The 15404-nt window shown below is 41.7% G+C and overlaps 1 protein-coding gene across 1 annotated transcript; it reads right to left on the bottom strand.

Moving 5' to 3' along the window:
- Window positions 1-1572: 1572 nt before the first annotated feature.
- LOC118377345 (ERBB receptor feedback inhibitor 1-like) lies at window positions 1573-12546 on the bottom strand. The gene is made up of 5 exons (XM_035764233.2): window positions 12381-12546; window positions 11103-11234; window positions 6081-6280; window positions 5371-5453; window positions 1573-4708 (listed from the first exon to the last, which is right to left on the bottom strand). The coding sequence occupies exons 3-5, from the start codon at window positions 6230-6232 to the stop codon at window positions 3570-3572; spliced, it is 1374 nt and encodes a 457-aa protein (XP_035620126.1). The 5' UTR covers window positions 6233-6280; window positions 11103-11234; window positions 12381-12546; the 3' UTR covers window positions 1573-3569.
- Between the last annotated feature and the right edge of the window lie 2858 nt (window positions 12547-15404).

A 15404-nucleotide genomic window follows, 5' to 3' on the forward strand; every position in this document is an offset into this window, starting at 1 on the left:
AACATGACAGTTTTGTATAGACATAGATGACAGTCTGATTCAAACATGACAGTTTTGTATAGACATAGATGACAGTCTGATTCAAACATGACAGTTTTGTATAGACATAGATGACAGTCTGATTCAAACATGACAGTTTTGTATAGACATAGATGACAGTCTGATTCAAACATGACAGTTTTGTATAGACATAGATGAAAGACTGATTCAAACATGACAGTTTTGTATAGACATAGATGAAAGTCTGATTCAAACATGACAGTTTTGTATAGACATAGATGACAGTCTGATTCAAACATGACAGTTTTGTATAGACATAGATGACAGTCTGATTCAAACATGACAGTTTTTGTATCTAAAACACTACAACATTCGATGGACCCTTTTTAAATCAATTCTGTTTTATTTGACCCCTCCCTCTCCCCCACATCGATAGAAAACAGCCATAATGTTGTCTCTACCACAGACTATAACCAGACATTTATAATCTTGCTGCAGACTTATTAGAGGACATTCAGACATTGCAACTACACTGAAATATTTGTCACAGACATCTGCAGGCGAAAGCACAAAAGTTATATATATTTATTTATTATTTTAATAAGAGCAGCCATAAAAGTGGGAGATTGTTCCATTGGGTAAATCTCACACTTTGTCAGCCTTGAGGTTGAACATGGTTAAGACAGTGAACACTGAAATGTGCATCCCCTGTGTGCATGTTCCTGTCGTGTTTCTGTTTGCGGGATGTTTCTTGTGGTTAATGTACGTTTTTCTTGCATGAATTCACAAATGCGTCGCAGAGACCAGATTCATTATTGCTCTTTGCTTCGTCTTGATTTTGTGTACTTGCGCTTTACTGTCCCCATTTGGGACCACCATTTAAATAGATAGCCCTTGTCACCATCTGTTGCCATGGCCACCGTCCATGCTGTTGCCTAGCAGCTCACCTGAGCGAGAGCCAGGTGAAAGAGCTGGCAGGTGGCCTAGATCACACTGCTGCCTTTTGTTCCTCTCAGAGGATACAGCACCATCACCGTCAATAGACCATCATACTATATGCTTACAGCTAAAAAGGAATGGTCATTTATGAGCTACCCTTTCCAGAGACAATAACCAATGTACTGTATAAGAATAATGTTGAGCAGGTGACCACACCCTATACTGGATTTGGCTAATGATTTCAGTCCTGCTCTGTGTGCATAGCTGTCCTGTGCTATAAAAATGAGTAACTGCACTGACAAATCTTTTCAAATAAGAATATAACTTTTCCAATCATCATTCAAGCTATGGACTCAGTGAAACAAGGCAACATGAAGCACTGAAGACCTGAGGAACCAGGTAACCTGGCCTCTGAGTTGCTCAACAGGGTAGCGAGTCATACTTACAACCAGGAAGGGGAAGGTAATGTATACCTGTCTGTCTGAATAAGTCGCTCTGCTGTGTGTTTGGACTGCAGCCAGCTGTAATGAGGCACTGCATGAGGGTGTGGGTGGGGGTGATAAAACAGGCCAAACAGCTGAATCAGAGTTCATCTCACACCATTCAACAAACAGAGTACAGAACAAAGGCCGATTCATAAATAAGTCATTTTATTTTTCACCTTTAAAAGACTGATACATTGATCAAATATTCATAATGACTAGTGTATTTATGTTAAATAAACACAGCATCGTGGTCTTTACTCCCAGTGCATTTGTTTCACCACAGCAGATAGTCAATTATTCTCGACAAACTAGTCTTCATTTGATTTCATTGTTTCCGATAAGACATGGGAATAGGTTAAGATTAAATAACCTATCAGTGTACAATGTAAACAATGTATTATACATTAAATATAAAACGACACGGCCTCTACTAGGTTTGTTTTCCCTTTGAGGGAAAATGTACTTAAGTGACCATTTGACTGTAGAGCTAATCTGCTATCCAATTCGACCACCATGATTTATATCCAGGGTTACTTCGATGCACTTGCTAAATTCACTATGTCATCATTATGATTCTTGAATAATCTATTACAATAAAATCCATATCATTTCCTGGCCGCCAGCAGCCAAAGTCTCTGGACCACACCCACTGCAATCATGTCAGGCAGGAATGCATTAACAGAACAGGAAAGTCCGTTTCAGGTAGGTAAGCCCCACAGTCAAGCATAATATGTCTATGTTATCAGGTGAGCCCAACGTCTCTGAGATCCACAATCACTTGGTGTAGTCAAAATAATGTCAAATGAAAGGTCCGGTCATTCGGTTTATAATTCTGAAAATATGGTAAATGGACTATAGTAAGTGAAGTAGTGGTTTGGATTTGAATCATATTTCATTTTTTTCACTGAGGGCGTTTGAGAAAAATGTGGCAATGTTTCAGTTTTAATTTAGAGGTTTCATTCAATTCAAATTATTTTAGGATTACGTTCCACAAGGTTTTTGGGTATATATTGATTTGTCATTGGGAGGTAGTATTGAAGACAATTAGTGACAGACAATGACTCCCAGCTTGACCAGCTACTGAGCTGCCCAAACAGTAAGACAACCATACATTCACATATGTTCAACAGGCACATTTTTGTGCAACACAAAATAACCTGGACACTGAAAGTAGCATAAGGGTTAGGGAGGATTCTCTTTACGACCGTGTATTTGGCAGCAGTGTTGAAAACAGGAAGAGAACAGTAACAAATATTGTTAACCTAGTTTTCTACGATATGGTAGAAAGTCACAAAATCAGCAGGGAAAACACGAACACAGTTGCACCACACACACACACACACGCCTAACACAAAGTACAAACTGCACTAGACATTCCACTGGAGACAGGCATACCATTATTCCACTCTCCCACTGGTACAGTGTACATCCAGTGAGGGAAACACAGAAATACACTTCGATTCATAAACATAGTGGCCTGAGTAAGACTGAAATATCAACAAGGCAGGAAACATATGTGCATTCCTATATTCATGCTTATACATAATACGAGTTAAAATGGGGATGTGGGTGGAGAATCCTTCATAAAGTGTTTCAATACATTGGCCTCTTCTTTAGACTTCATATATGCAATAGGAGATGATTGCTTTACTGACCCTTTGTCCCCAAGTTCTGAGACACAAAAGCAATATCAAAAACACAACATACAACTCACAAAACATCCTATACATGTGACACACACACACACACACACACACACACACACACACCACTGAGAACTTGAGGCAGCTTATACGCTAACTGCACCACCATCAGAAAAACATTTACATATACTCAATGTACTAAAATATTAAATCATATAAAAAAAGAACTCAAACATGTTACATATTACCCACACACTCAATAGTTAGAGAACACATTTAGATCATGCATCTTTGTTGTAGTTGCAGTTCCTAAAGTCCCAGTAACTGTAAATGGTACGTCAAATACCCATATGTTTTTCGAATAGCAAGGTAAAAACTACTGAAGTCGTCAGTGTTAAAGCAGCAGTAAGTGTTTGAAGGCCTCAGCATCCTGAGGCACTGTGTCCCCAGTGGTTGATTGCGCGTGTCCACTGGAGTCCTTCCCTAATTTGTCTCCTCCGGGTCAAACTATATCCACCTGTACTTTCCTCTTGGTCTGACAATCCCATTCTGGGTCTGAAGCCCCCCTACTGCGACCTGCCGGGCAGTCCACATCCTGGAGTATCTTCTCCGGGTAAGGTATGTCCAGGTTGGCCGGCCTCTGTGGGAGCAGGAAGTAGTGTGTGGTGCTGGCCTTCCTGCCGTTCTCCATGACAGGCAGGATGCAGGGAGACCCCTCACTGTTCTGCCTCTGTAAACCCCAGCTCACGTACTTAGGGTCTGGGGCAAAGCTCTGTGTGGGGGGCATAACACCGTTAAGGTACGAGGGGAGGCTCTTGGGGCTGGGGGTACGGGAGCTGCCTTGAGACAACAAAGGGTCCCTGGGGGGCACCTTGGGGGGCTTGTCCTCGTCACTATATGCCCCAGAGGACACCTCGGCTGACCAGCGGCGGTAGTCTGCAGTCTTGATGGGCCGTGGGGGGATGGGCACGCGGGGGGGCACCATTGGTTTGCCCATGCCCTGAGTGTGGCGGTGGTGACAGGGCAGGCGCAGCGACGTGGGCTTGTTGAAGGAGCCAGCAGGGCCAGAGTGAGAGCGCCGCAGCTTCCTCTGGGCTCGGTCCTGCTGTCTGGGACACACTGGCTGCTGCTCTGCTTGCTCCCGCACCTCCTGCTCCAACCTCTGTTGCTGCTCCTGCTGTTGCCGCTGTTGTTCCTGTACCCGCTGCTGCTCCTTCTGTTCCTGTTGTCTTTGCTGCCCCGCAGGTCCCTCAAAGTAGGCATAGTTAATCTGCCCACAGCCCCTGAAGCTCCTGCGGCTGGGGGCTCCGTAGCGAAAGGCAGAGGGTTTGGGGTGACACTGCTCAGGCACTAAGCAGCGTCGGTCATCTGAACTGGTGAAGAACTCCACCTCATTGTCCATGGCCTGGTCAGGGGAAAGGTCTGCCCGCCCAGGGAGAGGAGGCAGGGGTTTGGCCCCCCGGCTAGGTGTGTGGGGGGGGCTGCAGTGTTCGTACACAGACAACCTCTGGAAGGAAGGGACCACCTGGTCATCCTCAGCAGGGCTAGGGGTGGAGGGCTCAGTGCTGGATGACAGGGACAGATGAGTGGGACGGGATTTCTTTGGGGGTAACCACTGTGCACCGGGGCTATGTTTCTGTCCTGCAGGGAGAAGGTGGTTAGAAAAGCAATTCAATCAAAATATTGGCATCTTGTAACAACCAGGGAAAGTTACAACCATAGTGCACCACTAATTCACTTCAGCCAGGCTCCTAGCAGGGTCCCTAGGTAAAAGGTTCCTGGAAGTGTGGAGGTCAGAGAGACACACACCGTAATTACTTGAAAGCGCCTCTCCTCTCATCATTTTGTTCAAATCAAAGTTTATTGGTCACATGCACACGGTACAGTGAAATACTTACTTGCTAACGCTCCTCAACAATGCAGTACAGTAACATCAGTCAAGAATCAAATGCCAAATACAAAAGTAATAAAAGAACAAGTAGTAATAAAAAGTAGAAGAAAAGAGTAATAACAACTAGCATAAGTAGTATGTACATAATATACAGTATGATTGATTAGTTGGTTGGTTAAACATTCCCCAGGATATACTTCAAGCAGATCCTGGGAAGCCAGCATTCTGACTCTCTATTCTTATAGAAACAAGAACCTCCCAGTAAACATCAACCAGTTGGCTCAGAGACATGGTATTAAATCCTTCCTTGTAAGGCTGTGTATAAGGCTGAGGGCAAAAGGAAGGATTGTGGGTGTAAGTGGTGGTTGGTAACATAGAAATAGAATCTACAATGGCTGGGTCCAGTACTTACTCTCTGAATTGAGCGATGGTGGCACCTGCTGCTGAAATCGAAAGTTGGATTCTGTTGGTGCTGGATCCATACTGAAGTACAAGCTGTAAAAAAGGTATGATGCACATAGTTTAGTAATTGTCCCAGATACTGTACATGTAGTTATAGCAATTCCAACCATCCCTGCAGGAATACACTTAGTAAAATATAGATGTGGTTAAGGGAACACAGACCGCTTTATTGACCAGATTGGCGCACATTTTACAAATCTGACCTAACAAAGTGGATATTCGTATTGTAATAGGTCCACAATGTTACTAAAGTCAAATTTTGATATATTTGCCTGTTTCACTGCATAACATTTAGAAGTTGTCCCTTTTCAGGTTTAGAAGAAGTGACTGCTAAATGCTAACTCCCGTTTGTAAAGCTGGTCAGCATACAGAAATTGGTGGTGGTAGTCAAAATCATTTCTAAGGGTAATGCAGTTGATTGGTGAAGATGACATGAACATGTGTTGGGGTTAACATTCAAACAAGTATTATACTCCGATGTTTACTTCAACGTAGTGTGAAATACTACATTACAAACAAAAGCCTAAATGTAGATTTGGGATCTTTCCCAACATCCCTTTTCCATGACAATTCCAATGTTTTGGTTGAGTTCTATTGACTTCTTTAAGGCATCTATGAACTAATAAACCATGTTCTTCTTGTAACCGAGGACTCACTTACTTGTCCAGCTCATGGCGGTGGCTCCATGAGGGCTTGGCTTCAGCCATGCTGAGACAGTGACTGGTCCGCAGGAAGGGGCTGTCTGCAGGTAAACAGATCTCCTGGACAGTCAGGCCCGCTGTGCACATGCTCCAGGCACAATCGGGTCGCATCAAAGCCAGGAAACACTCGGCTCGCCCAGCTGGCAGCTACTGCTGGACCTGTAACACAGACAAGAGACAGGAACATGAGTGAAAGTGAAGGGGATCCAAGGCAGGACCCGGTAATAAAAGCACAATTAGATATCCTCTTTATTATGTTCATTGACACATTTCCACCAACATGAGACACAATCCTCTGCGGTTGTATTTTACAGTCAATATCACAACATCTCTAGTTAAAAGCTTTCTCCAAGTATCAGAAAAAAGGAAATCCAGTTTAAAAGCAAAACATGTGCTGTTTTATATCATCTCGTGTTATTGTTCACACTATTCCATGAGGCTGATTTGACATTTTAAAGCAAATTTTCTGCTATTGTACACATTTTGCCATAATATGCTATCTGGCCCCCCCCCCCAACATCATGGCTGATTTTTTAACCAAACCAATGACAGTGTCTTTTTACAACAGCAGTGTTGATTGAGTCAGACAGGTAGCTCTGACTGCAAGAGATCTCTTTTAAATTAGACTGTTCCTGTAACCAGAGATATGCCTGGTGTTGCAAGCACTCCCCATGTCAGATGACCTGGATGTTTGAGTCATGTCAAATGTGCATCAGGGCTGACTAAACAATGCAAGCAAGGTTCAGAGGGAGGAAATCAAGTCATACATGCAGAACAAAGTGTAAACAAATAACACCAGCACATTATTAGCTAAATGTTCCAATGTATTCAGTCTTCAGGAGAACATTCATCCCAGGGTCAGACGAGAAATGGCCAGTAACTGTCATTCCTTCACGACACATTGATGTTTTATGTCTGTGTAGTGGGCAGTAATATTTGATAAGTATGATATTATACATTGTATATACCTCACATGTGATTTGAATAAGATTAAGCAATTTGCCTATTAAAATGTTTATGGGACTCCATTAAGATAATTAGCAAAATGCAAGAGTTACAGTAATAGGCAATGAAGAAATGTCTGAGAATGGAATTCTAAATAAAAGTTATTTATTTGGTAAAATGAATGTATTCACATAAAAGCCATAAAGCTTAAGTTATAAAGCACTAACAAGCGTTACAACGCATTATACCACAGCATTGTTGAATACTCGTTTCTGATTGTTATAAGGGCATTCTAGAATGGACCAGTTACCGCGGCCCAGTTGGAAAAAATGTTGTGACACCTTGCAATCATGACGCAATAAACACCTATACATGCAGACTGTACTTGCTACAAAGTTACAGAAAGCTAAACGAACAACCACACAAACTGAAATTGGATCCATTTTAAACGCAAGTCTAACGAGGAAAGAAATGCAGCTCGCTAGCATTTATTAGTGCAGAGACATTTTTGGAGCATCTGATGACCTAACTTGGTGAACATGAATTTATCTGGTCCCTGTTGCAGTCATGGCGCAAGTGCCACTATGCTGTTAAATACTCCCACGTTCCCAGTTTGACCAGCTGTTTTCAGCAACTTAGATTTTTTTTCGTTCGCTTATTATATCGGTAGGTTTGCTAGAAACAAACTATTCAGCTAGCTTCTGGCTGCAGAGTTCATGACTGTGTTAGCCGTAGCTAGCTGGCTGGCTAGTTTGTCAGCTAGCAAGCAAAGAATAAGAACGTTGCCAGCGAGCATGTCAATGGAACATAAAGAACGAACGACTGGCAACCAAAAGATGATAAAGTATGAATTTGCTTATATAAATTAAAATATGTTTTATTTATATCGGTAAATGTGATAATAGTATTGTTTTCTTTGGCAACTGTGGGATAAGCGGGCTGAACAGCTTAAACAAACGCATCGGAATAAGCTGTGCAGTTATTCTGGCTGCAGAGGTTGGGACTGTATAGCCGTAACTAGTTGGTTAGCTAACAGCAAGCAAGGAATAAGAACATTGCCATGTCAACGGAACAAAAAAATGGGTCGCATCCATCAATATCAAACTAGTCGAACCAACGACTGGGTTGCATCTCTAGCAACCAAAAGATGAGAAAGTATGAATTTGCCTATGAAAATATCAACGAAAAAGGTATTCTTACTGGTAAATGAGTGCTTTCTTTGGCAACTGTGGTATAAACACCACCGTTCTGTACATTGCCTTAGAAAAATGAACTCCGTTGCATTGTACATTATTTCCAAGGTAATGTACAGAACATTGGCATTTATCCCTTACTTATTCTAAGCATGGTTAGAGAGAGAGACAAAGAAACCATGGCGTGTGTCATGGCCCATAGCTCATGAGAGGGAGAGATAAAGAGTGCAAGTATCTCACCACAGCAAGTCAGGAACATAAGAGGAAGAACAATTAATCGAATACCATTTTATAAGCATCTGAGTTGTTTGGATTCAAAATCTGAGCTGTTGACCAATAGTATTACTTTAAAGTTATCCTCCAATCGGACAACAGAACCTCTGCTTCTCAGAGGTGTGAAAATGGGGGTTGGCAAGATCAACACAGAAAATGCTGAATTCCTGAGAAGACAATAAAACCTGCATAGAGTGTTGATAAAAGGAGTCACTTTGGGTGCTGGGCTGCCCTACATACAGACCATAAACTTATTCTGGGGACATGGCCTTTAATTAGGAACCTGCGACCAGAAAGAGAGGGGAATGAGTGCATCACACAACAGCCACTGACTTCCTTTGGGTAGAGTGGCTAGACCTAATCTGGGTGATTTAGGGTCATCTCTGCTCAATTGATGGAGACCATAACTTAAAAGAAGTCTATGCCATTTACAGCTGATCATATGGAGGAATAGTTCAGTCAATGCGTGTTGTGGTTTGCATGTACAATAAATTTATGGCCAGAACAATATCTATCTATCGTCAACCATCCATCATCAAGTAGTAAGAACACATCCATGATCTTTTAAGAACTCAGCAGTTCTAGAGAAAGGACAGATTGATGTGCTGCCCAGACAGCTGGTCATTCGGAAACAAAGCTCTGGAACAGCCCAGGACATCAGCTCAGGCCAAATTGCCCAACATGGCATCTCTCCCATCCCTTGCCCAGGATTCAGTTCGGAGGGGATAGTACGCAACTTGATCCTTGATAATGAACACTGAGAGGCACGCTCTTCCTCTGGCAACAGGTGCAAAAACAGTTCATCCTGGCACTGGTTAACCATAGTTTACATTTCATTTATTTAGAGGCATAAAATAAAGAGCCCACACATTCATGAGCTTCACCATGTACCTTTATTCACAAAAATAAAAAGTTTGGGTCCTGCAAGAACCTTCGTCAGATCACTTCAACGTCGTTTGTTTGTGAATAAAGGTACGTGGTGGAGCACAGTCGTCCATTTATTTTATACCAACCTTTTTCAGCCCTGCACTCCACTTAAGGATGTGTGTTTGATCACAGTTTACTAGTGTATTTAGAGGCAACACCAGGATTAAACAAATGTAGTCATGGAGAAATAATGAATGGGAACATTGCAGGCAAATGATTTCAAAGAGCAGAGGATTTGTGTTGTTGTGGGAAGACAAGCGGTGTGGTAAACACACTTGTGATGATGACCATCTCTATTTGACATCCATAGCGTACTATCATAAGAGTAATGCACAGGCCTATTCGAGCACAGCACAGTCACTCTAGGCCAATAGGTATGGTTTTACACACCATGTATGCTACACACTAACATGAGAACTTTGTGCACATCTGATAAATCAGACATTTTCCCTACAGTGCACTACTTTCGGTCACAGCCTTATATGGTGACATTTCGGGACATAACCTTACTATACACAGCGACATTAGGCACAGAAAAACATAGAAAGAACAGGTTCACACCCCACTTACGACACCTATGCAGCTGTTTCCCGAGCAACCATACCCGCTCTACCTGTGCTGCAGGCAAACAGTGCACACACCCCCTTGCTTTACAGGATTGAATGTTCGAGTTTACAAGTATGTGGCTCACTCCATAATATACGTTTTTCCCAATTTCAAGTAACTGATGAAATAAGGATCCATCACTTCTTGATTCTTGACATCGTCAGTCAGCCTGGGGATACAATATTATCGTGATACTTAGCTGCCGATATGATAGGTATAGTGATTCTATTGGTTTCGCGATTCTGTATGAATGCTATTCCATACTGTGATTTTATTGCGATTCGATGTTCCAAACATATTGCTCACTATATGTCTGCTGCACATGGACAAGAGAGCCATGAGAAAACGAGTTTTGATCCGTCATGGAAATAAAAGTGCTGAAAACATATTGGCTCAAGATTTTAAAATATGGAGAGCAAGCTAAAGAAAAAAATACTGCAGTTGTGGTGCAGGTACAGCTGACTAGCGCAAAAATAACAGTAATATCGTTAAAATAATATTGCGATATATATCGTCAAATAATATACCGATATGGAACTATCAACTTTTCACCTCAAATCAATAGTTATATATCGGTATTGTATTTACATTTACATGACATGGGTTCTACACTTAATTCTAGTATGTGACTGATTTGGTCTCTATAAAGAACAAAATCGCTGTCACATACTGGAATTAAAAGCGCAGACCTAATTTTAGCTGTACAGGGAGAACAAGTTGTTCCAACCTTGAATATATTAACATATTGTATAGTAGTGTATTGTTTAGTATGAAAAGGCATAGCAGTATAATAAAGATATTATAACGGAGGGATACAATGTATGATAAAATGTACCGGCTGAGATAAGAGATTGCATCAATCACTGCTGCCGTCATCAACACGTACACACACACACACACACACACACACACACACACACACACACACACACACACACACACACACACACACACACACACACACACACACACACACACACACACACAAATAAATAAATACACATGTCACTGCAAACCAAGATGTTTTTAGAGCTCACCTTACAACCTCGCAGTTTCCTCAGCTGTTACGTAGAAACGTTAAGAATCCTCTTCTGGCGACAGTTCTACTTCCCGTGTTTTGCCGTAGACGTTAGTATAGCCCAATTTCCAAGCTTCAGTCTGCTATTGTACTGAGGAGAAATAAAGGACAACGCATTTGGTACAGTAACTATTCTTTATGTTCTGAGAGACTACTCAATAATACTATTGTTGTGAGTGATGTTCTTTTAAGCTCCACCACGCTACAAGAATATACTCTGGCTCCGCCTTTCACTCAACTCTTAAAGACATAGCTTTCCATTTAACGGCCTGCACACACAACACCTGCACAGTCGACTACCGATGAAGATTTTATGTTTCACTTAACATGAATAATGTATATGCATACCTAAAGTGATTTATGCGGCTATATGTGTTTTGCAGGCTTCATTAAGAATGATACATTTACAGATATTTTGTGTAATTAATAGTTGGTACACATTGGTAAAAATTGTGTGATTGATTTTTTATTTAACTAGACAAGTCAGTAAAGAACAAATTTTTCTTTTCAATGACGGCCTTAGGAACAGTGGGTTAACAGCCTTGTCCAGGGATTCGAGCTTGCAACCTTTCGGTTACCAGTCCAACACTCTAACCACTAGGCTACCTGCCACATCTTTACTGTACAGTAAGCTACAGTGGCCTTCAAACTGAACTCTGAACCTCAAAGTCAGTTCCAGTGCATTTTTTCATTGTTCCCCTCTAATCAGAGACGGAATTAGACCTGGAACACCAGGTGGGTGTAATTAATTATCAGGTAAAACAGAAACCCAGCAGGCTCCGGACCTCATAGGGTAAGAGTTGAAAATCCCTGGGCTACACTATCATCTGACATAACAAAAGTCGGTTTTATCTACATTCCTTGAGTGTTGTACATTGTATTGTGTGTTGCAGTATTTGAGGTTTTACAGATTATGCTGGGAGTAAGTGTTTAGAGTGCTTATCAAAAACAAATAAATACAGCACAAATTGTGGCGGGAGAGGGGAATACATATTGTACGGTATAAGTTGGCTAAATTGCATTTTGCATTACAGAATGAAGATAAGGATCATTTTTGTTTGCAACTCAGATAGGGATTAAATGAGCTATTCTGTGCTCATGGCTTTGTGCGACGCCACACTGGCTGATCCCTGGCAGTCCCTGGGCAGACAGAGGTTGTTTGAGGACCCAGACTGAATCTTAACCTGTCTGAACACAACTGCATAGCACAGAGAATACAACACACACATACACATACCTCTGTCAGTCTTATTCTGGATGTACCATGGACTCTATCAACACTCTGTTTGTAGCTGTGCTTTATCGTTTCCAGCTAGACACAGTGGAACAAAGACAAAATGAATGTAAAACTCTCACACACAAAGCTGAGGGGAGACAGAGAGAAGTAGAGAGGAGGAGTAGGTTTAGGTAATACGGATGTCTCAAGTGGAGATAAGGAGGTAGGCACAGGGTCGTTCCATGTCGATTTCAGCAAACCAGTACACCCACCATTTCAGATTGTTCTGAAAATGTTCTTGTAGTTAGAAACAGATAAGATAAGCATTCCGCAAGCATTAGTTGGTTGAAATTGAATTTGATCTCTGAGAAATTAAGCTACTTGATTGCACCCAAATGTATAGGAGTCATATAATTAAATAATTATAGTACCCAACATCCTATTTGGGCCAAACTTTTTCCTAACAATGAGTAAGACATGAGGAATCCGAAGAAGCGGTCAAAAGCCATCCACGGACCCCCCCACACCCTACGCCAATCCCACCCCAACAAGTATATACAGTAGTATCAGTTCTTTATGTTTGACAAGTAGTATGGAAATGTGGCTCAGAGTATTGTTTCTTCATCCTATGTATTGTATTCTCAGTGGATTTGGTGATGGCTTTTGCCCCAGTTCAGAGAAATTAGTAATTGAAGTGGTTGAGATTATGTTCCATCCTAGATCCTTATATTACCAGGTTTGACAACTAGATGGTGCTGTTCCTGCTATCCATACTACTAACTCATTATTAGACATTTTAGATTTTTGGGGGGTCCAAACCGGGTGTTAGGCACTATATTTATTCAATATTATATGAATCCTGAAATCAATTAGCTTAATTTCTCAGAGATTTAATTATATTTCAACAAACTAATGTTGCAAGAATGCTAATCTTATCTGTTTTGAACAACAGAAACAATTTCAGAAAAATCTGAGATGGTGGGTTTTGAAATCCTTTTTGTTGTGCTTTTTGAGGTGGATCGACCCCGCAGCAAACACACAGAGAAACACTCTTATCTCCGCAGTATATTATCCTGCATGGTAACTGAATGGAGTCCACGTCGTCTGACTGTTGCTTCTTATCTGATGCCTGTGGACATTTCTGTTTACCTGGGACCTGCTCTGTGTTTGTCAGAATATTGACTGGGCAGCTCCGATGATGAAACAACATAAATGTCCTTTATAGACTTTACTCTGGTCATAATGTCCCATACCAGTCACTCAAGTGTGACACTATAGCGTCAAATTAGATGTGAATGAATTATAATGGACTTGTTCCACTGTTTGCCGGGAGCTTCATGAAATGGGTTTCAATGGCCGACCAGCCGTACATGGCTAAGATCACCATGTGCAATGCCAAGTGTCAGCTGGAGTGGTGTAAAGCTCGCCGCCATTGGACTCTGGAGCAGTGGAAACGCGTTTTCTGGAGTGATGAATCACGCTTCACCATCTGGCAGTCCGACAGACAAATCTGGGTTTGGTGGATGCCAGGAGAACCTGCCCCAATGCATAGTGCCAAATGTACATTTTGGTGGAGGAGAAAAAATGTTCTCGGCTGTTTTTCATGGTTCGGAATAGGCCCCTTAGTTACAGTGAAGGGAAATCTTTATGCTACAGCATACAATGACATTCTAGATGATTCTGTGCTTCCAACTTTGTGGCAATAGTTTGAGGAATGCCCTTTCCTGTGTCAGCATGACAATGCCCCCGTGCACAAAGCGAGGTCCATACAGAAATGGTTAGTTGAGATCGGTGTGGAAGAACTTGACTGGCCTGCATAGAGCCCTGACCTCAACCCTATCAAACACCTTTGGGATGAATTGGAACGCTGACTGCGAGCCAGGCCTAATCGCCCAACATCAGTGCCCGACCTCACTAATGCTCTTTTGGCTGAATGGAATCAAGTCCTCGCAGCAACATCTCAACATCTAGTGGAAAGCCTTCCCAGAAGAGTAGAGGCTGTTAAAGCAGCAATGGGGGGACAAACTCCATATTAATGCTCATGATTTTGGAATGAGATGTTCGACGAGCAGATGTCCACATACTCACGTAGTGTAACTAGGCTAAACAAACTAGCTACAACCATGCATACTAACCAAACACAGTCATGCAATGTCTACAAACAAGTGCATTGTTAAATAAATAGAGGCAGAAACTGGAGGTAAGTGGAGGGAACAAAGTGTGCGTATTGCTTGACTTGGTAAATCTCCATAGCCAGCCTTGGCCCCCGGACTTAACAGGCTTATCATTAGATATTTAGCCGTGGATGGACCAGGCTCTCTCTAATCCCCCTTTATAATTTCAAGGACATTTTAAAAATTCCTTTAGGCCAGTTGTTGCCCGCAGGAGAATGGTGGGGTTGTGAGATCAGATTACTGGGTGTTTGTGGATATATGAAGGTGAGCTTGAGAGCTGTGTGTTGCATGTGATTTCTGTGTAACTGCATAAAATCAAAGGCTGCACAGTAAATACATATTGCTTTGTTTACTTTGACAGCTTTTGCTGGCATTACCTACTTACAGTGATTTTATATGGAATATCCTTTAGGGGTTCTTCAAATTGAAACTGTGGGGGAACCCCCATAAGTTCTTTGAAGAACCCTTTTGATGGATCCTCTAATAACATTTTGATGGACCCCCCAGTATTATTATTAATAATACGCATAACAATAACACAATATTTTAGAAGAAAAAAGAAAAGATTTTAGTGACAAAGCAGAATAAAAAAATCCAAATATGAGGTAGACTCCCAGCATAGCCCAGCAGAGCCCCAAGTCCAATGGGTATATCCCGTGTTGATGTTAATGTGTTGATGGTCCCCGTATCCATAGCCAGAATGATTTTGCAGTGCATGGTGATCAAATAGGTTTCCTGTTATATTGATCAGAGGTGTAAAGAGGGTGAAGTATGTGGATCCACAAAATAGTAATTATACAGATGATTAACAAAACATGCACACAACAGTATTCATACCTTGGTTTTTGTGGTAAATGATAATGGAACAAAA

This window comes from Oncorhynchus keta, chromosome 10 (assembly GCF_023373465.1).
Source record: "Oncorhynchus keta strain PuntledgeMale-10-30-2019 chromosome 10, Oket_V2, whole genome shotgun sequence".
In the NCBI taxonomy this organism is placed as follows: Eukaryota; Metazoa; Chordata; class Actinopteri; order Salmoniformes; family Salmonidae; genus Oncorhynchus; species Oncorhynchus keta.

What these genes read in the sequence shown, in the direction of transcription:
- LOC118377345 (XM_035764233.2), bottom strand. Translation starts at nt 6,232, where the DNA reads ATGCGACCCGATTGTGCCTGGAGCATGTGCACAGCGGGCCTGACTGTC. An exon ending in CACCGCCATGAGCTGGACAA is followed by an intron (nt 5,454 to 6,080) that starts GTAAGTGAGTCC and finishes CCTTTTTTACAG; the next exon opens with CTTGTACTTCAGTATGGATC. An exon ending in ACCATCGCTCAATTCAGAGA is followed by an intron (nt 4,709 to 5,370) that starts GTAAGTACTGGA and finishes TTCTCCCTGCAG; the next exon opens with GACAGAAACATAGCCCCGGT.